At 45.4% G+C, this 20,766-nt stretch overlaps 8 protein-coding genes across 8 annotated transcripts; 5 read left to right on the forward strand and 3 right to left on the reverse strand.

Moving 5' to 3' along the window:
- Positions 1 to 565: 565 nt before the first annotated feature.
- Positions 566 to 3,012, reverse strand: C8R40DRAFT_84282 (selenocysteine lyase). Its single transcript, XM_046236418.1, has 7 exons — positions 2,505 to 3,012; positions 2,415 to 2,437; positions 2,311 to 2,353; positions 1,975 to 2,250; positions 1,576 to 1,922; positions 1,106 to 1,519; positions 566 to 1,054 (listed from the first exon to the last, which is right to left on the reverse strand). The coding sequence occupies exons 1-7, from the start codon at positions 2,551 to 2,553 to the stop codon at positions 893 to 895; spliced, it is 1,314 nt and encodes a 437-aa protein (XP_046088043.1). The 5' UTR covers positions 2,554 to 3,012; the 3' UTR covers positions 566 to 892.
- Positions 2,717 to 4,423, forward strand: C8R40DRAFT_83911 (uncharacterized protein). The gene is made up of 6 exons (XM_046236401.1): positions 2,717 to 2,941; positions 3,008 to 3,056; positions 3,122 to 3,413; positions 3,475 to 3,854; positions 3,916 to 4,056; positions 4,108 to 4,423. Exons 1-6 carry the CDS (start codon positions 2,870 to 2,872, stop codon positions 4,143 to 4,145), a joined length of 972 nt encoding a protein of 323 aa, XP_046088044.1. The 5' UTR covers positions 2,717 to 2,869; the 3' UTR covers positions 4,146 to 4,423.
- Positions 4,424 to 5,267: 844 nt separating this feature from the next.
- On the forward strand, positions 5,268 to 8,830 carry C8R40DRAFT_84152 (kinase-like domain-containing protein). Its single transcript, XM_046236410.1, has 13 exons — positions 5,268 to 5,367; positions 5,423 to 5,431; positions 5,487 to 5,639; positions 5,694 to 5,882; positions 5,933 to 6,181; positions 6,243 to 6,419; positions 6,488 to 6,506; positions 6,568 to 6,884; positions 6,938 to 7,386; positions 7,440 to 7,873; positions 7,928 to 8,047; positions 8,103 to 8,263; positions 8,322 to 8,830. Exons 1-13 carry the CDS (start codon positions 5,347 to 5,349, stop codon positions 8,340 to 8,342), a joined length of 2,319 nt encoding a protein of 772 aa, XP_046088045.1. The 5' UTR covers positions 5,268 to 5,346; the 3' UTR covers positions 8,343 to 8,830.
- Positions 8,831 to 8,853: 23 nt separating this feature from the next.
- Positions 8,854 to 10,477, forward strand: C8R40DRAFT_1096679 (uncharacterized protein). The gene is made up of 2 exons (XM_046227746.1): positions 8,854 to 9,773; positions 9,828 to 10,477. Exons 1-2 carry the CDS (start codon positions 8,888 to 8,890, stop codon positions 10,349 to 10,351), a joined length of 1,410 nt encoding a protein of 469 aa, XP_046088046.1. The 5' UTR covers positions 8,854 to 8,887; the 3' UTR covers positions 10,352 to 10,477.
- A 1,436-nt stretch (positions 10,478 to 11,913) lies between these two features.
- Positions 11,914 to 12,744, forward strand: C8R40DRAFT_1096688 (uncharacterized protein). The gene is made up of 4 exons (XM_046227747.1): positions 11,914 to 12,033; positions 12,091 to 12,236; positions 12,290 to 12,348; positions 12,397 to 12,744. The coding sequence occupies exons 1-3, from the start codon at positions 11,968 to 11,970 to the stop codon at positions 12,315 to 12,317; spliced, it is 240 nt and encodes a 79-aa protein (XP_046088047.1). The 5' UTR covers positions 11,914 to 11,967; the 3' UTR covers positions 12,318 to 12,348; positions 12,397 to 12,744.
- A 156-nt stretch (positions 12,745 to 12,900) lies between these two features.
- Positions 12,901 to 14,746, reverse strand: C8R40DRAFT_1096689 (oxidoreductase family protein). The gene is made up of 5 exons (XM_046227748.1): positions 14,646 to 14,746; positions 14,053 to 14,579; positions 13,969 to 13,986; positions 13,905 to 13,919; positions 12,901 to 13,845 (listed from the first exon to the last, which is right to left on the reverse strand). The coding sequence occupies exons 1-5, from the start codon at positions 14,704 to 14,706 to the stop codon at positions 13,318 to 13,320; spliced, it is 1,149 nt and encodes a 382-aa protein (XP_046088048.1). The 5' UTR covers positions 14,707 to 14,746; the 3' UTR covers positions 12,901 to 13,317.
- A 205-nt stretch (positions 14,747 to 14,951) lies between these two features.
- On the forward strand, positions 14,952 to 17,387 carry C8R40DRAFT_1041546 (glycoside hydrolase family 1 protein; the record flags this gene model as incomplete). Its single annotated transcript, XM_046224007.1, has 15 exons — positions 14,952 to 15,016; positions 15,068 to 15,371; positions 15,423 to 15,521; positions 15,583 to 15,620; positions 15,777 to 15,899; positions 15,951 to 16,087; positions 16,144 to 16,182; positions 16,287 to 16,445; positions 16,507 to 16,587; positions 16,641 to 16,664; positions 16,716 to 16,735; positions 16,784 to 16,804; positions 16,875 to 16,894; positions 16,945 to 17,127; positions 17,255 to 17,387. 15 exons carry the CDS (start codon positions 14,952 to 14,954, stop codon positions 17,385 to 17,387), a joined length of 1,446 nt encoding a protein of 481 aa, XP_046088049.1.
- Positions 17,388 to 17,707: 320 nt separating this feature from the next.
- On the reverse strand, positions 17,708 to 20,432 carry C8R40DRAFT_84357 (2-isopropylmalate synthase). The gene is made up of 8 exons (XM_046236421.1): positions 20,298 to 20,432; positions 20,061 to 20,240; positions 19,962 to 19,987; positions 19,813 to 19,910; positions 19,553 to 19,760; positions 19,316 to 19,494; positions 19,195 to 19,267; positions 17,708 to 19,143 (listed from the first exon to the last, which is right to left on the reverse strand). Exons 1-8 carry the CDS (start codon positions 20,306 to 20,308, stop codon positions 17,951 to 17,953), a joined length of 1,968 nt encoding a protein of 655 aa, XP_046088050.1. The 5' UTR covers positions 20,309 to 20,432; the 3' UTR covers positions 17,708 to 17,950.
- Between the last annotated feature and the right edge of the window lie 334 nt (positions 20,433 to 20,766).

A 20,766-nucleotide genomic window follows, 5' to 3' on the forward strand; every position in this document is an offset into this window, starting at 1 on the left:
GTACACATATGCTGACAACACTATATGGCATCGACAGTGGCGGTTTCCTAATCCTATCCCGATACCATTCACGAAGCATCTCGTATGATTATCATGTGAGGTTGTACATAACTAGGTCCTCAATGCTGCGCACGAAAAAGTAGGTTGGACTTGTGCAGACTTGTGTGCGTATCGCAAATGAGCAGAGAGCAGCAGAGAGAGCGTCGAATTTGATGAATCTATCAAATGGATCATCAATCATTGTTGACAGTCTATCCATTGGGCCAAAGCAAGCGTGCTCGTGCTCGAGCTGGCTTGTATGGTACCTTACGGACAAAACTTGGCCACTATGATTGTTCGCCTCGGAGAAGTTCTCGGGAGTTCTCGATTACAATTACTGTAAGGATGGCTGACGGCCCGTTTACTCCCGTTTTGATTATTCAACCTCAAAACTCCGCAACCGGTTCCTGGATGTCATTCCCACTGACCAGTCACTAGTCACTGACCAGCATCGAATCCTGGAAAGTACATAGATGTAACCTTTGTCACGGTTGTCGGCTCATCTTCCTTCTACATCCTTCCCGGTTCCTTATTTTCAGGAACGCCTGGATACGAATATTTGTAAAGTTATACATCACTTAGAGTAAAAGGCATTTGAGCAGCCAGTCAATCCCTGACTCATGCATTGATATCTTGTTACAGGGAATGAACTGTAGTGTTAGTAGTCGAAAGCCGCCGCTGGCTAGCCATAAATGGCGCTGAATAATTCGCTGCTACTCAGCAAGGTTCACCTGGCTCGCGATATATCCGATAGTCAGAGATTTATCGTCACCGTGAATGCGTATGCAACTTGATTTCTGTCAAGTACATCACCTTGGCCCACTGGATTGGCTATTTCATTGTGTTCTACAACCTATGCCAAAGCTTTCTTGAGGATCTCGACGACCCTTTCTACTTCCTTCACCGTATTGTAGTGGACCAGCGATATCCTGACCACTCCGTCATCAACATCGATCTTGGGTTGTAGTTGGTCGATAAGGCTATAAGCGTAGAAGTGACCGAAACGAATCCCGATCTGAGCAACGGAAGTCAATTTTGTAGTTGTACGAAATGATTCTGAGCGTACCCCTCCTTGCTTGTCAAAGACTTTGACAATATCGCTACTTTTGGTGGCTTTCTCTCCGACGACAACGAAAGATATGGTAGGCACCCGATTGGTACCAGGACTTTCTTCACCAACAATCCTGACACCGCGTTCAATTTGTTCGGGGGCTGTCAAAAACGCCAGCAAAGGCTGTAGTAGCTTCTGCTCATGAGCAGCAATGGTGTTAAAGGAGGCCTTAAGATCATTGCTTGGAGTGAGTGAAAGTAGGTATGGCAGCACACCCGTAGTGCCATAAACAAGCTCATACCCCGGACCACCGGGCTGAAGTTTGTAAGATTTATGGTCCACCTTTAAGAAGTGGTGCGTGATCGCAGAAACGGATCCAAGCAGAGATGACAATCGAACGTATAGTGCAGATATGTGAGGCCCATAGACCTTCACGAAAAAGCGATTAATAAAAAATTGTGAATCTTGGGTTGAATCATCCCCACCTTGTAGAAAGAAAAGACACAAAAGTCGACATCCCAATCGCGTACATCGATCAGACGGTGAGGGGCGTAGGCTACACAATCTACGGATACTTCGAACTTCTTCGATCCTTTTTCTTTGGCCGTATTACGAGCAGCGTAAACTATATCTTTGATCGGAAGGATCGTCCCAAGTATATTGGAGCACGCTGCAAAAGCCAAAATACGGGTCTTGGAAGTGATGAGTGGGAGCAGTTCTTCCACTTTGTAATTTACAGAATATGGGTTATTGGGAGTCGTAGGAGTAGGGGTCCAGTATTTGAGGACTGCACCACGGCGAGCAGCCAGTCTCTTCCATGGGCCCACATTAGCTACCAGAGCCACGTTATTCACCTTCAACGCTGATACGGGATACATACGTACCTTCGTGTTCAAGAGTAAGAATGAATTCATCTCCAGCCTGTATGTCGCTATCCAATCCTCGAGCCAGATTCTCGAGGTTAATGGTTGAGCTAGCCCCGAAAACAATTTCGTCAGGTGAGTGTGCATTGAAAAGTTTTGTTGCCGCATCAGGGGCCTCCTCCATTACTCGACGAGTACTTTCCGCAGATACGGAGTAGTCTGCACCAAATTGCGCATTGGAGTTCAAGAGATATTCGTAGATTCTATCAGCTACATTCACAGCGACCTGGGAACCGCCTGATCGATAAGCCTTTCAGTCTACAAGACAGTCAGAATGATCGATGAATGGTGACTAGCCTGCATTATCTCCATAGATGAATCCTGTCTTGAGTGCAGGAAACTGGGTTCGAGCAGCTTCAACGTCTAAAAGATCCATAATTGAGAGCAGAAGAAATTCTGACAAGGAAGATTTCAATGTCGAGTTCTTGAGTTAAGAACACGCGTATGTTAGGGTATGTTGTTGACCGGTGGGAATCAACATGTATCCGTACTGGAAAACTCAGTCGAGCAGTCAATAATAGCGGTTCCGGCAGAGTACATTTCGCGATGTGAAACACTGAAAATGGACAGGAGAATTCAGAAGAGTGTTAATCTGATGTTACCGACACTGTAACTTCGGAAGCAGGCTGATTCTGAGTGAAAGCGCTGAAGACAGCCGGCTTGTTCCGGATCTTGAATAGGAATTCGTCGGAAGGAGATTACACGGCCGGTCCCTAAATAGAAAAGCGCTTCGGACCTTCCGGGATATCAATTCAGTACGTTCAACCAACTCTGGTTCAGTGTTCAATATGATTATTTTCTGGTTCAACTTCTCTCTTCAATCTTAACCTATTGCAAGTTCAAGCAAAATCTACTCATGCTCGCATCTTTTGACAGGGCTTCGCTCTTAACTCACCCTTTCTTCATTGTCACGACCATATTCGCGAATGTTAGTTGGTCCGCACATCCTCTACGCAGCTCTACGCGCGATTGATTTTACTTCCCTCATCTGTAGGCATCTTGGATGATAGCCTTAATATCTCAGGGACTTGCTGCGACGAAATGTAGGTAAGATTCCTAGTTCTACAGGGCTGTATCACAAAACTCTACTGATTGCTGGTCTATGCAGATGGTCGCAGTACTGTCGCAACCCTATGGCTAGCTATCCTTTTACAATTGCTCGTTAACATTGGTGTGTTATACGGACTATGCACCAATGTAATACATATGTTCCGGCTTCAAATATCTCTCTTTGCTTCGATGGCTGTCGTCTTGGGTGCGCTGGGCATAAACAACAACATCTTCTCTGGTTTCAGGTCCCGCGATGCAATTGCCGCTGCGTGGATTATTCTCTCGATTGTTGATCTTCTATGGATCCTGGTATTTTCATCCGAGCGTGACTCCCCGGTGCTACAAGTGTTGTAAGTTCTTGCTTTCTACTCTCTAACTTTCTGGTTGAACATGGCTGAACATGGCTTGGAGTGAAAAAGAAGCACGTATCAGGCTATCTTCGGACTCAAATTTCCCAATCAACCGCGAGGAAGAATCACAAACACACACTCCTATACCTAAGGATCCAATTTCTGAAAGCAAAGTAGCCCTCGATCCTCGGAGTACCATGCTTTCTGCTCCAGAAACTTTCAAGAGCGACGATGCTGCGCGGCCTGCACTATTCCAACCTTCTCTGATGGTCTACGAGGGCTCCAGAACGTCGTTTGATAGGCCCGGCTCAGTACTCATGAATGATCGACAGTCTACCACATCACGTTTGACTGTTCCAGCAAGTATTGCAACTCATGAGAGCAGCAATGCCGCCAGCTCAAATTATTCGTATTCGCAGAAAGCATTAGCCCTCTACAACTGTAAGTAATAATGCGCGATAGTTATAGAGCTTTGCTTTATTCTTACGCGGTTGTTTTGTAGACAATGCTATCAATGGTAGTACAGAAGTCGACAATTCTGGAGAAGGAGAACTGAGTTTCGTGAAGGGTGATATTCTTGAAGTTTCGAGGACGTTGGAAAAAAAGTGGTGGCCTGCCCGGCGATCAAATGGACAGGTCGGAGGTATGTGTACGAACATATGTATGTTGTGATCTTCTGCTCATTATCTATCAGTTGTTCCTTCCAACTATCTACAGGTCATTCAAGAGTAGATTGTGCCCAACAAGATCGTCCTAGGATAAGGCAAGAAGGACGCGAGCCCCCCCTCCCCCTTCCCCCTCTTAGTACTTGACGGCTCGAATTCTTATGGTTTTACTCGTCGTTGTATTGCCCGATCCCAGCACCTAAGTGTATTATCTGTACATCCTTGGATTTATCTATGAATATTATGAAGGGTCTCGCTTTGTCTGTATCTGTCAATCTAGTCAACATGTCATGTCCTATTTTGTAAAATTATCTTTTATACAGTACAGTGCTTTGCGAAAATATTTGTACACATGCGATTGCGCAAAGCGCTGTACAGGCCTCCCTGGACCCTGCCTACGAGAGTACAGGTAATGACAGGTATCGACCTGTGGAATTCAATTTCTATACCTCGAGGCTGGAAGTCACAGCAGTGGCAGTACCGGGCAATGCGGAACAAATCAAGAGTGAGAATTTTCTGATCTATATACGTATGCGCCACACTGCATATCGAAGAGCATCGACGTCTCCATTGAATTTCTCTTGCCCTCACTTCCATCTTTACCCACCACGAATTCACGAAGTATGAGTGAATTCGTTAGCGTGGGTCATCCCCGGATGTTACGCTCAGTAAAGGGACGGTCGAAAATCCAGCAATCCAACTCAAATCCGGAGCTGTCATTGATATCTTCAAGAAGTTCAAATGGAGCCCAGATTTTCATGAAAATGAGTACAGTTCGTGAAGTTACGGAAGAAGTGCGTATTAAATTCCACTCTTAGCTTGTGCTTTGCTTCTAAAGTCTGCACGCAGCCCCAACAGCGTACATTTCATGCCGAACAACAATCGTCTATTAGCTCTCTATCAGTTTCCAAGAGCAACGCGACATTATCCCCTCAAGAAAGGAAGGAACAAAAGAAAAAACGGAAAGAAAAATATGATAGACCTCTTCCTCCGACGCCTCCTCCATCTGAATCAATATTCTCTCCCGAGTCTGGTTTCGAGCTTGTGGCATTAGATGTACGCTTGCTTTCATTCTCACAATAGGTACGACCCAACGCTGAACTCGCACTAAGGATAATGCGTCCATGTCCTCGTCACCGACACTCACACATATTGCTTCCACTTCCACTTTCTCGTCGAGCGTGGACACCCTCAAGTCTTCAAAAAAGAAATGCACGTACAATCCTCAGGAGATACACTATCGCTGCTAATACATAACTATCGAATCCATGACAGATCAACCAGAAATGGTGCGGCCTCTATTTTTCTAATGCGCCGCTCTGCTCAATCTCTTATGGTACATAGATATATTTTGTACGTTGAGAGGTATTGGTCTATTCATTCGCATTCTAATTCTATACCATGTCAGCATCTTCATCGGCTGGTGGAACGAGAGATTAGTAAAGTCGCGGACGGATCGACAGAATCTGACAGTACACTCTCGCATCCTCCATCTGAGCTTTCAGTTGGAGCTGTCCCCGGTGTGGTGCAAAGTCGAAAATATCGCATCAAGCTAGCCCAGGTAAGTACATCTCACACTGACAGCTTAGCGTCACCTTGCTCATGTCCGACTCAGATGCTCTCCAATCTTGCTACACCAGAAGTTTCAAGTGCTTACGAGAATAAGATATATGACGCGATTACTAAAGACGAACCTCAAGTCGCGCGTTTGATAAAGATCATACTTGGCTCAGAGGAAGAAAAGACGGCTGCAATGGCTCTGAAAGGACAAGAGGCAGACCTGTTCATGGACGCTCTAGAGGATGTAAGTGAATTCTCAATAGAAGCACGAATTTATAACATTCGGCATCGCAGATAATGAGAGATACAAGCTTTCTCCGTGAATCTGAGCAACTCGACGCTCGTCGTTTCCTGATCAGTCTTTCGAAGATCTCGACGAATCTTCCTCAATATATGTTCATTGATGGCGTCGCTTCTGTGAAAGACAAGAACTCGTATGGAGGAACTTTTGGCGATGTGTATCGTAGCACGTACAAAGGGAAGCCCGTTGCGCTGAAGCGGCTACGGCACTTTCAGCTTGAGGAAAGCCATCGTATATATCAAGTTCGTTAACTTCAGCTCTTTCCACTGTCATCGTTTGTACATCTACAGTTTTCTCTTACAGAGATTCTGCAAGGAAGCCCTCATTTGGCAACGGCTCTATCACAAGTTTATCTTACCGTTTCTTGGTATCGACGCAGAGAACTTTCCTCGCCAACCTTGTATGGTGTCTCCGTGGATGGCGAACGGGACTATCACACAGTTTCTAAAACACAACCCCAAAGCGAACATTGATAAGCTGGTAAGGTTCTTAAGATCTTCTTTCTTGATTTCTTGATCGCTAAACGAATGACCTACCAATGACATTAGCTATTCGAAATCTCTCAAGGCATGTCTAGATTATCTTGATGTACTGACAGTGTGGACTAAGGGCATACATGCCGGAATAGGTATCCATTATCTGCATTCGCAGAATATCGTCCATGGTGATATCAAAGGAGTATGGAATGTTTCAACCTACCTTCTGACGCTCAATAACTTGTATTCTCAATCCCAGGGTAATATCTTGATCGATGAATCCGGACAACCTCGACTGGCAGACTTCGGTTTGACCATATTTGCTGACGGTACCCGACACAATACCACGGATCAGGGAGGCACTTTACGATGGATGGCACCTGAACTTTTGTATCCTATTCCTGGGATTGAGTGCTACAAGCGTACAACGGCCAGTGATGTGTATGCGTATGGTTGTCTTTGCATTGAGGTAACAGTATATGATATTCTCAGATGCAAAGTGACTTGACTTGATTGCATTAGGTATATACAGGTCGAGTACCATTCGCGGATGTTCGCAGCGAAATCATGGTTCTGGAGAAGGTCTTGAAAGGCGAGCGTCCTGAACGTCCATTGGGAACCAACGCCATGACAGACGAGTTATGGAACTTGATTAACGCTTGCTGGAAACATGATCGTGCCTCACGACCGAAAAGTGGACTCGTGGTGGATCACTTGAAGCACATCCTACGACGGTCTGCTACTGATCCCGCCGTCTTACCATTTGTGGACCCTCTCCCACCACCTACAGCTTATTCTTATACCTCGCCCTCAACTGCAAGGTACTTCACCCCGTTCAGCCAGACTTTGACTATGTACAGAGCGCCAACTCGTACTAGACCTTTAGAGGAACAAGCGGCAGTGTTGAGATCCTTAAAGCGGATCCGTCGACATGCAGATCCAGGCCGAATGTACCACGAACTGAAGCTTACGTATGTAAACCTCGTTTCTCTTCGACAGCCGCCTATCGACCATTTCAATGCAGATCTACAAACTCCTCAAGCAGCTCTCCACTCAAAAATTATGCTGCTCGAATAAAGGATACGAACTCGAGGGTTGCTATCAAACAGCTGGAAATATCCCAACTAGATACCAATACGTTGACACGTCTGGCGGATGAATTCAATGATATGCGGTTCCTACACCACCCAAACGTCATTAACTACATAGACCTATTTCAACATGAGAATCACGTATGGGTAGTACTCGAAGACCTTTCGAATCCGCTTTATCTAAAGAAGGTGATCGTTGCCAATCTCAACAGAGATGCGGGAATGAAAGAATCTTTCATCACTACCGTTCTGCGGAATGTTATTCACGCAGTTCATTACCTTCATCGACATCGAATAAGTCATGGGAGTATTAATGCTGAGCAAGTGCTCCTTAGTTACGATGGGCATTCGATACTGGTTCGATTAAGTGAGTAATTCAGATGGGTACGACCCGTTGTGCGGCTGACTATAGAATTCACAGAATTAGCAGCCATGATTCCAGATCCAGATGTCTACTCTAGAGCTAGGCGGCGTCCCCCAGGATTCAATGAACAGACACGCTTCGAAACCGATATTTGGGACTTGGGATTTTTAGCGATTGGTGAGAATGATAGTACTTCCATCTGAATGAACTTCCTTTCGCTGAAACCGAGTAGAAATGTTTGATAGCGCAATGTCGCTGGATTTCGAAAGTCCAGAACTGCTGCATGATTTCGAAATCATGAAACCTCCTCCTTCTCATTCGTTGTTGAGCTTTGTGCGAGCGACGATGCGTGAAATACCTTCTGAAATACCTTCGATTTCCGCCTTATTCCAGGTGCAGTCTGTTTCCCATCTTCGAGTCTATATAACTGCTGATGTAGCTGTGCCCATAGCTACCATTCTTAAAGAAATAGCAACAAAAATCGAAATACGCAGCGGACAGATTTATGTAGTATATTCGAAGGCTTGCTGCCACAATACTCTGGAAAAATCTCACTGTATATAATACCTCCTGGGACTTCATCAACTCATCTACATAACTTGCATCTACGTACATGGAATATATTTTACTATGAACCAGCTGTTGGCTAACTTGAAAGTAGATATAAGTGAGGGCAAGGTTTCTTCATTCGTGGCGTTCAGTTCGCCGTCTTTGGACCATGTCGTGTCTGTTAAGACGTAGTCGGATGGCGGTGTTCTCAACGCACAACCCTCTCACAGTCTGATTCTAGAGACTTCGACAGCAGTAGTATATGAATCTCGACATGCATAGAGAACTCATCCGTGGAGCCGCTGAGCTGTGCGCGACTCGGGGGGCGACTCGACTAGTGCTGTTGACGGACACTGTATACAGTATGTTGCCGTTCCGATCACTGTGCCCACGTGAGGAAGGCGATGACCCATACAGTTACCACGTGCTTTTGGTCGTATAACACGTCCTGTAACTTCCGAGTCTACAATGTCTACTAATGTCAAATCTTCTCGAAATCCATTTCGCAATCGAGCAATAACTGATGATACTCAGACGCAGTCATCATCAACAAACGAAGTCTCTTCTTCCTCTGTGTCCACCCGTCCTGTAACACCTCCTGCCTCAGTATCTGCGCCATCCGTACATAATGACCATCCGGTTAACCACCAGCGCTCATCACCACCATCGACACCTTCCACTTCCTCCTCGACGGATATTCTGAACGAGGAGCTTCCTCCAGCTTACACTTTTACGCCAGATTCCACTCATGGGGAGCAAACTGTTGAATACGGTCCTAGGAGACCTTTTCAAAATGCTCCGCCTCCAATAAGTCCTTCTCATCCACAGCATCCCCTCACTGCCAATTCGACTGGATGGTCTACTATTCAGAATAATGTTATACCACCACCACCTTCTCAACCTCAGTCTTTGTGGCAGCAGATTACGGGGCATCTTGCGGACCAACTAACGGGCCTTTCAACTGGCTCGCAATACGATAATCGCCACGGACCATATTCCATCCCACACCACAGTGGATACAGCCACCCATCTCCGTCTCCATCACAATCCCCCTGGACATCACAACAAGCTTCTAGTTCCGTTGAACCACCTCCTTTACCTCCTCGCCGTAATGCTTCACAAATGTCCCCGACCTCAGAATTCGCTCAGGAATTCTACGCTGCCGGTACAGGTTCTCCTTCGGACAATGTTACTGAGGCTATCCGATATCAACCTCCTCTGGGTCCTCCGCCATCAGGATCCCCGCGAACTCCTGATGATGATGGTAGGCCAACAAAGACACCCGTGCCAGGACATCCACTCTTGAATCACGGCAGGTTGCTTGTATATCCACCAGGTTTCCAATGTGAAAAATGTGCGTCTTTCCTTCCCATACACACATATTCTTTGCTAATCCAGTAATTGGCAGGTCGTAACGTCGGATACAAACAAAACGACCCATCAAATCCTTGTCGGAAATGTTGGTCAAAGTATGCCAAACCTTTTTCGGGTGCTATTACATATAGTTCGTTCAAGTCGTCATCTGCGGGCACAGGGAAAACATTTCAGCGACCTTTGCCCTTACTACGACCACCTCAGGCAGGATTTTCCCGCTCCCAACACAATTCTGGATATCCGGGCTCTGCATACGTCCAGAACCTCAGCCCGGGGCAAGACTTTTTACAACCCCCTCCTTCTGGTCCTTATTTACCACATTCGCATCCTCCATACCCTCCACACGTACCCCCGCCAAATATTCGAACAATGCCTAGTAACTATGCTCCGTATGGCCCGCCTCAACCTCCTCCGGGATCCGTCGTATACGCTCCCGGTGACCCTCGATTAGGTGGCACACTGTGTTGGAGGTGTGACGGAGATGGCTCAATTGGAGGGTTTCTATTCCAGGAGCAATGTCACGTTTGTGGAGGGTTAGGGCGAACGTATAGACGTTGAATCAGTTTCTTTTGGACTGCTTTTCCCTGGACGGTTGTTGTACGTTCCCAACGTTGTATTCTTACTCTGATGTATCACATTGCCTAACGAATGCTGTCTAATGTTATCCACGTTGTCTTCACTAAATTTTATGCCAACTCCAAGATAACATCAAGGAAATATCCAGGTTGGTACGACGTTCATGAACTTACTTCCCTTTAGGGATGTACTAATTCATCGCCTAGAAACGGAGGCTTCCTATGAATATCTATGATCAATACCTCTTCGTCCTCTTTCTTTTCTTACTCTAACTGTGCAAGAATTATCTGAGTTTTGTCCGGTCTTCGTTTTTCCCCCACCCAGCCCTCACCCAGGGTATAATTGCATGGGAAACCGGTGGGAAACTGTTCCTGTTCTTCCGGGACCGAGAAACAGCCAAATTTCGCCATTGGTTAGTACCAGTAGTGACGCTTGTTCTATATTTGTTCCTTCCTTCCGAACACAAAGACGGCAAGTGTTTATCATCTAAACGTAACCGCAGTAATCAAACGTTTGCTCAACCAGACGGAATCTGTTCTGACTTTCCATGCGCGTACAGATAGATGCGTACTCCGTGTGAGTCTTGCCTTGACCATCAATCATCTTTTTCACCATTGTCGGACCTGAATCTGTCTTTGTGCTAACTTTGTGCAGCAGATGCAAGCTTTAGCTCGACACAAACGCTGTCAAGTACTTATGTACATAGTGAAAAAAAAACTCGTACAGAAGGCATGAAGACATATCATCATAGCCACATAGTGGATCAGCATCTTTCCTGTCAACAGACCCGACAATCGCAACTGGATGTGGAAGGTCTGGAGATATGGCTTTCTACCTTGATTCACTTTGTGAAACCTGAAGATAGCATGCATATGTCCATCCATACATCCGTGAAATTAATATCGGTGTCTGACGGGATGTAAATGATACTTCACTACATAAGTACAAGCGGTAACTGGGAAGTACTGCGGAAATTCTAATGGGGTTCTACAGTTTGAACCACGAACAATCAGTATGTGAATAATATGTGTAAATCATAATCAAAGAATCAGTCTTTTCTCCTTCCGAAACGAAATCGTGCTTACTCCTGCTTACGCTACACCCTTCTTAGGTCAGGTATACTCCGACATACTGAGCAGTAAGACTCAGGTTCAAGAACCTTTCGGAAATCGGAAGAGTTATTCGGAAGAACGCATCACTTTTGGGATCGGCCATCATTCTCCGTGCCGCCTTTTCCCATCAATGACTGCAATGAACCATTACTGAACCTAGTGAACCGTTGCAAACCATGTTGTAAGCCTTCCATTCATGAAACGATTGGATGATTCGGCCGCCAGTGAACGTACGAACTCTGTATGCGTTCGCAAATAAAGGCGAACAGTCGTGGTGCAAATACTTGTCCGAGCGACGGTATCATACAAGTCTTCTTCACCTAATTATGACCGGAAAACCATTTTTAAGTGTGCCTGATGACAATGCTGCGCGTAAGTAAGTGGAGGCTGAGGGAACCTATAAAGCGATTCTGATTCAATGGTTACCTTCATTCTCCTTCCCAATTCCCAAATTCAAGTTCAAGCCCACTTCGAGTTTATTCTGATATGAAGCTTTCTCTTCAAGTCGCCCTCCTTGCTCTTGCTGCTGTTGGAGCTAACGCAGCAAGCAGGGTAAGTCATGATGTTCTTCTATGCGTTTTCAACAGATAGAATAACGTTGTCTTGCAGAAGAAGCGAGACGTTGCTGAAAGCGCCATAGCCGAAACCACCACCGCAACCACTGGACCTTTAACTTTGACTGCTACCAGAGTATTCAATACTCTTATTCCAGAGGCTCCGTATATGACTGCGGTTACTACTGAGGTGGTTTGGACGTAAGTCTATTCATCCTAAGGCTAAGTAATTTACTGAAAAACCAATCTCAAAGACAATACCCTGCGTCTTCCTCAGCCTGATCTCGCTTGTAGCTAGAACGCGACGAACCTCGTGAGTTTTTCTACTGCCTTTTGATATTTATCCTCATGATTCTTTTAGGCCGAACGAATGTCGCGGGAAATCTGTTTGAACTTTACAACATTCGTTACATTCACTCGTGCTATCCAGTATCCGTTACATTGTACTTGGACTCTAATTATCAAAGGTGCTATATAAGACTTTCTTTCCAGTGGTTTTTTTCGGTTCTTTAACACTTAGTACGTCATCGCTCAAGACGCTCGATAAGGCTTGATATCAACAGCTTTGACCATTGGAAAAAGACAAAAGTTGGCTAATAGATATTTAGCTACGATCGGCGGAATGGTGGATTACTTGGATGGTTACGAGTTTAGCTGAAGGCGTCAGCCTCATCAGTTTGTCCAAACAAGACTGTGAATCATGTCTCGTGCGTTTTCAATGTACATATAGATTCAAAGCTTCAATCAGTCCTAATTGCTGATCCGAGTTTTTCTCGAGAGCTTAAGTCTCTGTGCACTGCCGTTCTTTAACCGGGGGGACTTTGTACTGATATGAACTCAGTCCCAGACCGCTCTATTTTACTTCTGTCACTTTTTTATTCACTCAATACCGTACGGGTGCAAATCCGGCTACTTATTCCGTGAACAGCTTATATCTGTAAGCCTTGCAATACGGCCTCAGATACTCACACCACCACTCTGCAAGTTGCACAACATTAGAGCTCATCTCGCGAACTATACCATCATCACAGGATGTTCTTTACAGCTTAAATGGAGTCAAGTCTTCTGACACCAACTGAGGTCGATTTTTCCTGTGTTTTTCCGTCGAGGATGACACCCATTCATGTCAAATGAATGCGAGGTGTTGGAACTAGAAGGATGATCGCTACGGAGATATCTCGCTACACAAATTCAACGCACATAATTCGATGCACCTACAGTATATATACAAAGATCCTGGGGAACATATAGTAAAGATAATGTGGAAATTTGGAGCTCATACCTAGGAAGACGCTTGAATGAGCTCGAGAAGATCTATCAAGTTACCTTCGCTATTCAAGGCTGCCTGAATGAACGCAACATCCTTTAATGCCTCCCTTGGATTACCTATATCTAAAGCAGATTCTCCCGTCCCTTGCCTGCCGATAGCGTCGAAGAAAGCTGCAAGTTCGGTTTCCACACCCTTTCGGGGGAAGCTTATGATTTCCTCTTTCTCCTTATACTCCGCTTCTTCTCCTGTTTTCCCGCTTTCTTTTTCCTCCACAACCTTTACCACAATCTTAAATCCTTCCGAAGTCGAGTTGCAAGCAAGCCAACCCTTTGAACCTGTGATGACGAGATTCTCTGCAGCGGGGATTGATTTAGTGGGTGAAGCAAAGGTCATTTCAATGATTCCATGATAGTGGGACTGAGCCCGGACAACACAGTGGACTGTATCGTGAGGTGAGAGATATTCCTTGTTCAAAGAAGCGAAGCCAGATAAATGAGTGAATGGTTCGGGAAGCATCGTGCGGAGCGCCGCTATTGTGTGCTAGATAATACCAGGTTCCAGTCAAGGCATACAATTACGAGTGCTCAGATATAACGTACGACACCACCATCTAACTGAACAGAAAATCAGAGTTCATGTAATGAGATGTGAAAAATCACCTACCAAAAAGCCTCCTTGATACTTAGGTCATCCAAAGATTGAATCAATACACCAGTAAAGAAGGACGATTCGAAAAACAACACGTACGTCAGGTACTGTGCGCCAAGGAGTTTTATACCATTTGGAGGTTTTGTCGATGAAATTGACGACTGAAGCTTTGAAAAATATGACGTTTCCTATCTTTCCAGATCGTATGGTCTCGCCAGCAGCACGATAAACAGGTTCAGCCTCAAAGTTTTCGGCAACACGCCAAACAAGACCGTACTGTTGGCAGATGGGTTCCGCATCCTCAAGTAATTTAAGACCTCGTGCAACGTCAGGAGCAACAGGTTTTTCGCTCAGGACGTGTTTCCCTGCCAGAAGACACTTCACAACAATTTCTGGTTGCAATGTAATGGGCAGGGCAATAATGACAGCAGCTATATCAGATCTCGCAAGAAGAGCATCCAGATTGTTCGGGTGATCTCCATCAAAGTATACGTCAGGAGAAGAAGAAAGACCTAGAATTTTTGCTGCATTCTGGGCGGTTTCGCTAGAGCTCTTTTCCGATCGTGAATAGACCGCCTTTAGCGAGAAAGAAGTTGGACCTAGAGTAGCAAGGGCAGGTAGATAGGCTACAGATATTCAGAGATCGATGTCACTACGATTCATTGATATTTGCATAAGTTGAAGAGAAAAACCTTCGGCTACAAAGAGCCCAGCTCCTAAGATGGCAATACCGGATAGCGTTAAATGTGCCATGACTCTGAGCAAAGGAGAGCAAGATGAGAGCAAAATGACAAGATGTGAGTTTGTTCGGAATCACCGGTTGACCTCCCGTGCTTGGCACGTGGATGAACCGAAATTTCCCCGCTTTGGTGGTGCACCATCAGTCCAGTGGAGTATCCTCGGGTTGATTCTACTCAGGAACCAAGATTATCCCGCTTTAAGAAGGGCCATTCCCCGTTCAACAATGAAGAAATACAGCCAGACAGGTTGCTCCTATCATGGCCTCTGACTCTCTGACCAAGTTGCTACCTAAGGACTTCATATGGGGATTTGCTACGGGCAAGTTGATTTTTTACTATCTTAGTACCTATCGCTCACAATACACTTTAGCAAGTTTTCAAATAGAAGGTTCAACTGATGTTGACGGACGCGGAAAGTCGTTCTGGGACGACTTCTCTCGTACTCCCGGAAAAACACTGGATGGTCGCAACGGTGATGTCGCTACCGATTCGTACAAGCTATGGAAAGAAGACGTGGAACTACTCGCGCAATATGGTGTTAAATCATATCGTTTCTCTATCGCCTGGTCCCGTATCATCCCGCTTGGAGGTAGAGATGACCCAGTAAACCCGAAAGGAATTGAATTTTACTCGAAATTAATTGACGCATTACTGGAGAAGAATATCATTCCATTCGTCGTACGTTTGGACTTTCCCTTTCACATTTTGCAACTTAGGTCTCTGTCCTAGACACTCTATCATTGGGACTTGCCTCAATCTCTTCACGAGAGATACGGAGGATGGCTTAACAAGGAGGAAATTGTCAAAGATTATACTCGCTATGCAAAGGTACATTGATGAATCATTTTTATGTAATTTGGTTTTGGTTAAGTTATCGGTGGGGGCTCAGGTCTGCTTTGAAGCATTTGGGGACCGTGTTAAATACTGGTGAGTACTTTCGACCCGTATATCTTCAATCGCTGTACTTTAGGCCCCACGTTTCTTCTCACACTCTTGCATGTATTTTGCAAAGAATTATCCGCGGAGATTTTATAAGTTGGAAAAACCTCCAGACGCAACAACTAATTGATGTTATAAATATAGGCTTACCATGAACGAACCGTGGTGTATCTCTATTTTGGGCTACGGACGTGGTGTTTTCGCACCTGGGAGATCAAGTGACCGAGCTCGTTCCCCAGAAGGAGACTCATCCACAGAGCCTTGGATGTATGTCGCAAATATCTCTTTATTTGTTCCAATATTCAGAAGTTTCTATAGCGTGGGTCGCAACGTTATACTATCGCATGCTAGTGCCGTCAAAGCGTACCGAGAAATTTTCAAGCCCGCTCAAAAAGGCCAAATAGGTATCACATTGAACGGAGACTGGCAGATGCCATACGATGATAGTCCCGAAAGTGCGTCTTGTTCACGAAATGTCCACCAATATCGCACGAACTTACATGAACTTCAGATGTTGCGGCAGCACAACATGCTCTGGATGTAGCCATAGGTAACCGTCCTATTTTATCCTCCAAATGTCTTACTGATGCGTTCAGAAAGGATGGTTTGCAGTGAGTATCCACGCGATTGGTGTAATTGTTTGCGAACTAATAGAGGGCGGTATGCAGGATCCTATATATCTCGGTCATTATCCTCCATACATGCGTGAGATGCTGGGATCACGACTCCCAGAATTCTCTGAACAAGAAATCGAACTTGTCAAAGGGTCTTCGGACTTCTATGGCATGAACACGTACACTACCAACTTGTGCCGTAAGCACCATCCACCGAGACGGTATCTTAACAACACAGTGAAATTATGTTTTTCTGGTAGGTGCTGGTGGCGATGATGAGTTCCAAGGTTTAGTAGACTACACCTTTACTCGTCCAGATGGAACACAACTTGGCAAACAAGGTCCGATTTTTCAGATCATCGATTCAATTTCTTTGTTGACCCAGAGCTACCAGCACATTGTGCCTGGCTCCAAGATTGTAAGTCTGTTACTTCAATGACTCTGGCATCTACTCATCGACTTCGTTTAGATCCCGAGGGATTTAGATCGGTGAGCCTGCAGACATTGAATCAATACCATTGCTGACCTTCAAGCTAGCTCCTCAATTACCTTTGGAATGTAAGAATTTGATGCTATGTCCCTATGCAGCGAGTAACTTACAGTGAATTGTCGCATTGTCTTCCGCCAGCGGTACCATTTGCCCATTTAGTACGTGAGCTTGGAGATACTGTCTTTGGCATCATCTCATGGTTTCCCAGCGTCACAGAGAACGGTTTTGCAGTGAAGGATGAGGATACCATGCCTCTTGAACAAGCTCTCAATGACACTGACCGTGTCCATTATTTCGAAGGTACTACGCGCGTCCTTTTACAAGCAACACATGAGGATGGTGTTGACGTTAAGGCGTACTTCCCGTGGAGTAAGATTCGATCTTTACAGGGGTAATGTGGTTACTAACATGTTTCATTTTGTACCAGGTCTCTTAGACAATTTCGAGTGGTATGTTGTTTGCTGACGGTTCACTGAATCCCATTGACGACTGAGCAACTAACATTATAATACATATAGGGCTGACGGTTATGTAACTCGCTTTGGCCTTACATATGTCGACTATGATACCCAGAAACGGTATCCCAAACAATCTGCTCGTTTCCTTACAAAGGTCTTGATTTTCATAACCTACGTCGAGGTGCTAGATTAACAGCATGTGTCTGTGATAGTGGTTCAAAGAGCATCAAGAAGAATCTTCTTCTCCCTCAGGGATATACAGACGAGGTACAAGTAGCTTGTCCGAATCGTCGACAAAAGTCCCGGGTACACCTGAAGCCGCAGATGCTATCAAAGTCGCCACATCGAAACCCAGCAAGGACCCCTCTCGTTTAAAGAAGATCAAGCAAGCAGTGTGGAAGTTGATTTGTTAGGAAGAGGGGAAAGAGTAACTCACTTTGACGAAATTTCATGACGCTATAAGCATATGTACCATAATGTGAATTCAGTTCTCTGTCGCTTTGAAGGAGAGATAACCCGTCTTATCCTGTTTATATAACAGTAATCCAGCTTCAAGCCAAGCGCCACGCGTAGATATTATGAAGTGAGCACAATCCGTCTGGTGGCTGGCTCGAAACTATCATGATTTTCCATCTCAACAAACACCAGTACATACGAAAGTCTAAAGAACAGCGAATAAGTGAAGGTAAGTATATACACGCATACATTATACTGCCTAATCTTTATGAATGAAACGTCGAGTCAATCGGTCATAGTCTATATAGGGGAAGCAGCAATGAGCTCTGACCTCTCGTGCTCAGGTGTCTGCAAAACACTGTGTCCAGCACGAAAGGTAAAATCACGAAGCCAGGATTCTGATCGCTGAGCAGATTGGTCCCTACGAGGAGTGAAGACCATTTTCGGTCGAGGGAATCGCCTATCTCCTACCAAACCGTTGATTCCACTGATGATTGCTCGACACTGCGATGTGGCAGAATCAGAAGATATTCCGACGCCCCAAACACTACCAACACCGGATTTTGAGGCAGGGGAGCCTGGGGTACTGACTTCAAGGTAAGTTACAGCCTTCGTGGAATCACCCTCCAAATGTTGGTAGACGATTTCTCCGATGTTGATCTCCAATTCAAGGTCGCTTCGTAGTCCATCCAACAATGCCGACAACACCCCTTTTCCATCGCCCATAATTTTGCGTATGCGACCGTCCACAGAGATATGTCCCTCAAAACGAATAAGATTCGTTCCCTGCTCAGGAGGGGTGGATGTTCCGTCGGACTCCAAAGATGAAGATTCCGAAAGAGGTGAAAGCGGAGTAATATTCAACGATTGCAAATGAAGTCTGCCTATAGGCTTAGAGCTCAAGCAGTACTTCTGTTTGAAAGCGTTGGTAATGAGCGCGGTCGACATCTCTTTGCCAGAGTTTTCGCATTCACTTTGGACAACACCATAAAATGAGACCTGCATGCGACGAGGGAGGTCAAGTTGGAGAGTTTGTTTGATAACGTAAGCGGTGCCGGCCTTCCCACTCTGTGAGGAGACTCGGATGAGGTTCTCATAACCGTATCCAATATCTTTGGGATCGATGGGAATGTAAGGCATAGCCCAATACTTTATGCCTTCGCCGGTTCGGTCGACCTTCTCCCAGCGCGCGGCCTGATAATCGAGACCTTTCTTGATAGCGTCTTGATGGGTTCCAGCAAACGCTGAAAACACCAGGGTACCGGCATACGGATAGCGCACAGGAACTGCCGATTCGTTGCACCGACAGACAACTTGAACGATTTCAGGAAGATTGGAGAAATCAAGACCAGGTGAGACACCCTGCGAGTAGAGATTTAACGCGAGGGTGATGAGGTCAACATTCCCCGTGCGTTCTCCATTCCCGAGCAAACAACCCTCGACACGATCACCACCCGCGAGGAGGGCTAATTCAGTGGCAGCAACACCTGTGCCTGTAGAGGTCTTGAATATGACAGTCATGTGTACATTTCTCGACGACCTACCTCTGTCGTTATGAGGGTGAATGCTCAGCAATACGGAGGATCGCTGGTTGATGTTGTTGTTGAAATATTCGACCTACATGATACGTCAAATATGAAACAGAAGGTTAGAAACAAAACTCACCATGTCAGCGTAGTGGTTGCTTGGTGCACACTCAACGGTTGCGGCCAGGTTAAAATACACCTTATCCTCGGGGGAGGCTTTTCCCCACTCCATGAGGACTCTGTTACCCAATTCAACAGCGAACTCAGGCTCCGTCTGCGAAAAAGTCTCTAAACAGTAGTTCAAGGTAAAGCGAGCCCCTTCGATGAAATAAAGTTAGTCTTCCATCAATCAAGATACAAATCTGAATGCAGTCACCTGAGCGAGCAGTCTCCTCCTCAGTCAGCTTCTTGACAAGTTTCACAGCGTTGATGGTCAAATCAGTGGTTTGCTCTTTAGTGTTGCGAAATACGACCTCGCGGAAAACGGGCGACACCGCGTTATAGAGGTGAATGATTCCATGCTTGACACCGGCCAGAGAAGCAATTGACTTAGTGATCAAGTCTGGGCGAGCTGGAGTTATAATCTACCAGATGCAGCTGAGAATCTTCACATGACCGAGAACGCGAGCAACTCACTTGAATGGCGACGTCGTCCGGGATTTCGTTGTTTTCTATGAGATCGCGTACAAACTGAAACTCATTGTCGCCTGCTGCTGGATATGCAACCTCGATTTCTAATCTGGAAATGAGAAACATTCCAATAGGCAGATTGAGCGGTTACTCACGCTTGAATCCAATTCTGACTAGCAATCTACACGCATAAGAAAATACATGAAGACAAACAATATAAACTCGAAGCCCAGAAATCGACAAAGTATTCATACCTGAAAAGTTCAAGTTTGGTCGCGTTGCTCATAGGGTTGACCAGTGCTTGATTCCCGTCTCGCAAGTCTGTTGAAAGCCAGATTGGAGAAGTCGTTGTTCTCTTATTTGGCCATTGGCGGATGTACCCATCCGAGAATGGAACAGACGGGTATGGTAAATATTTCAAAGAAGGATCAGAACTGAACCAGACAGTAAGTCGAGATTGTTAACAAGAGGATGGAACAAACATAGCATACAGCATAGGCATCACTTCTGACAGTATGATAGACTGAAATGGACAAGAGGGATGGAGAAAAAGGCGATAATTTCAAAGTTTAAATACCAAAAACCCATCGATGTAGCTCCTTGTCAAATAATCGGAATGTTGGAAATCTCTCACCTTGAGAATTCCGCCGTGGAAACTGGAGACATTTAACTGTAATTTTGAAGCACTAAGAGAAAAAACTCACCTCGATGCCAAGGTCCCATTGTCTACCAATAATAGTGCATCCACTATCATTACCTGTAAAGAATTAACGCATGGAGATCTTGGATACTCGGACCATCACACGGAAATAAGGTGAGAGAATAGTGTCGACTTTGACGTCCAAACTAGGAAAGGAAGCATATGAAGGTCCAAAATCATGGAGTGTAGCACGGCAGGTAGGATCGAGAGTGCCTTGAGCTGATTATAGGTGCCGTTCCGTGGTCTTGGATAAAAGTATA

This window comes from Lentinula edodes (genome assembly GCF_021015755.1).
Source record: "Lentinula edodes strain Le(Bin) 0899 ss11 chromosome Unknown C8R40scaffold_11, whole genome shotgun sequence".
NCBI lineage: Eukaryota > Fungi > Basidiomycota > Agaricomycetes > Agaricales > Omphalotaceae > Lentinula > Lentinula edodes.

What these genes read in the sequence shown, in the direction of transcription:
- C8R40DRAFT_1096689 (XM_046227748.1), bottom strand. Translation starts at nt 14,706, where the DNA reads ATGGCACATTTAACGCTATCCGGTATTGCCATCTTAGGAGCTGGGCTC. An exon ending in TGGGCTCTTTGTAGCCGAAG is followed by an intron (nt 14,580 to 14,645) that starts GTTTTTCTCTTC and finishes GAATATCTGTAG; the next exon opens with CCTATCTACCTGCCCTTGCT.
- C8R40DRAFT_84357 (XM_046236421.1), bottom strand. An exon ending in GGAGGAGACTGCTCGCTCAG is followed by an intron (nt 19,495 to 19,552) that starts GTGACTGCATTC and finishes ATTTCATCGAAG; the next exon opens with GGGCTCGCTTTACCTTGAAC. An exon ending in TCACCCTCATAACGACAGAG is followed by an intron (nt 19,144 to 19,194) that starts GTAGGTCGTCGA and finishes AGACCTCTACAG; the next exon opens with GCACAGGTGTTGCTGCCACT.
- C8R40DRAFT_83911 (XM_046236401.1), top strand. Translation starts at nt 2,870, where the DNA reads ATGCTCGCATCTTTTGACAGGGCTTCGCTCTTAACTCACCCTTTCTTC. An exon ending in AGCATTAGCCCTCTACAACT is followed by an intron (nt 3,855 to 3,915) that starts GTAAGTAATAAT and finishes GTTGTTTTGTAG; the next exon opens with ACAATGCTATCAATGGTAGT. An exon ending in ATCAAATGGACAGGTCGGAG is followed by an intron (nt 4,057 to 4,107) that starts GTATGTGTACGA and finishes ATTATCTATCAG; the next exon opens with TTGTTCCTTCCAACTATCTA.
- C8R40DRAFT_1096688 (XM_046227747.1), top strand. Translation starts at nt 11,968, where the DNA reads ATGAAGCTTTCTCTTCAAGTCGCCCTCCTTGCTCTTGCTGCTGTTGGA. An exon ending in GAGCTAACGCAGCAAGCAGG is followed by an intron (nt 12,034 to 12,090) that starts GTAAGTCATGAT and finishes GTTGTCTTGCAG; the next exon opens with AAGAAGCGAGACGTTGCTGA. An exon ending in ACTACTGAGGTGGTTTGGAC is followed by an intron (nt 12,237 to 12,289) that starts GTAAGTCTATTC and finishes CCAATCTCAAAG; the next exon opens with ACAATACCCTGCGTCTTCCT.
- C8R40DRAFT_84152 (XM_046236410.1), top strand. Translation starts at nt 5,347, where the DNA reads ATGACAGATCAACCAGAAATG. An exon ending in AAAGCCATCGTATATATCAA is followed by an intron (nt 6,182 to 6,242) that starts GTTCGTTAACTT and finishes TTTCTCTTACAG; the next exon opens with AGATTCTGCAAGGAAGCCCT. An exon ending in TTCGATACTGGTTCGATTAA is followed by an intron (nt 7,874 to 7,927) that starts GTGAGTAATTCA and finishes TAGAATTCACAG; the next exon opens with AATTAGCAGCCATGATTCCA.
- C8R40DRAFT_84282 (XM_046236418.1), bottom strand. Translation starts at nt 2,553, where the DNA reads ATGTACTCTGCCGGAACCGCTATTATTGACTGCTCGACTGAGTTTTCC. An exon ending in CATCTATGGAGATAATGCAG is followed by an intron (nt 2,251 to 2,310) that starts GCTAGTCACCAT and finishes CTTATCGATCAG; the next exon opens with GCGGTTCCCAGGTCGCTGTG. An exon ending in GTGTCTTTTCTTTCTACAAG is followed by an intron (nt 1,520 to 1,575) that starts GTGGGGATGATT and finishes TTTTTCGTGAAG; the next exon opens with GTCTATGGGCCTCACATATC.
- C8R40DRAFT_1096679 (XM_046227746.1), top strand. Translation starts at nt 8,888, where the DNA reads ATGTCTACTAATGTCAAATCTTCTCGAAATCCATTTCGCAATCGAGCA. An exon ending in AGGTTTCCAATGTGAAAAAT is followed by an intron (nt 9,774 to 9,827) that starts GTGCGTCTTTCC and finishes AGTAATTGGCAG; the next exon opens with GTCGTAACGTCGGATACAAA.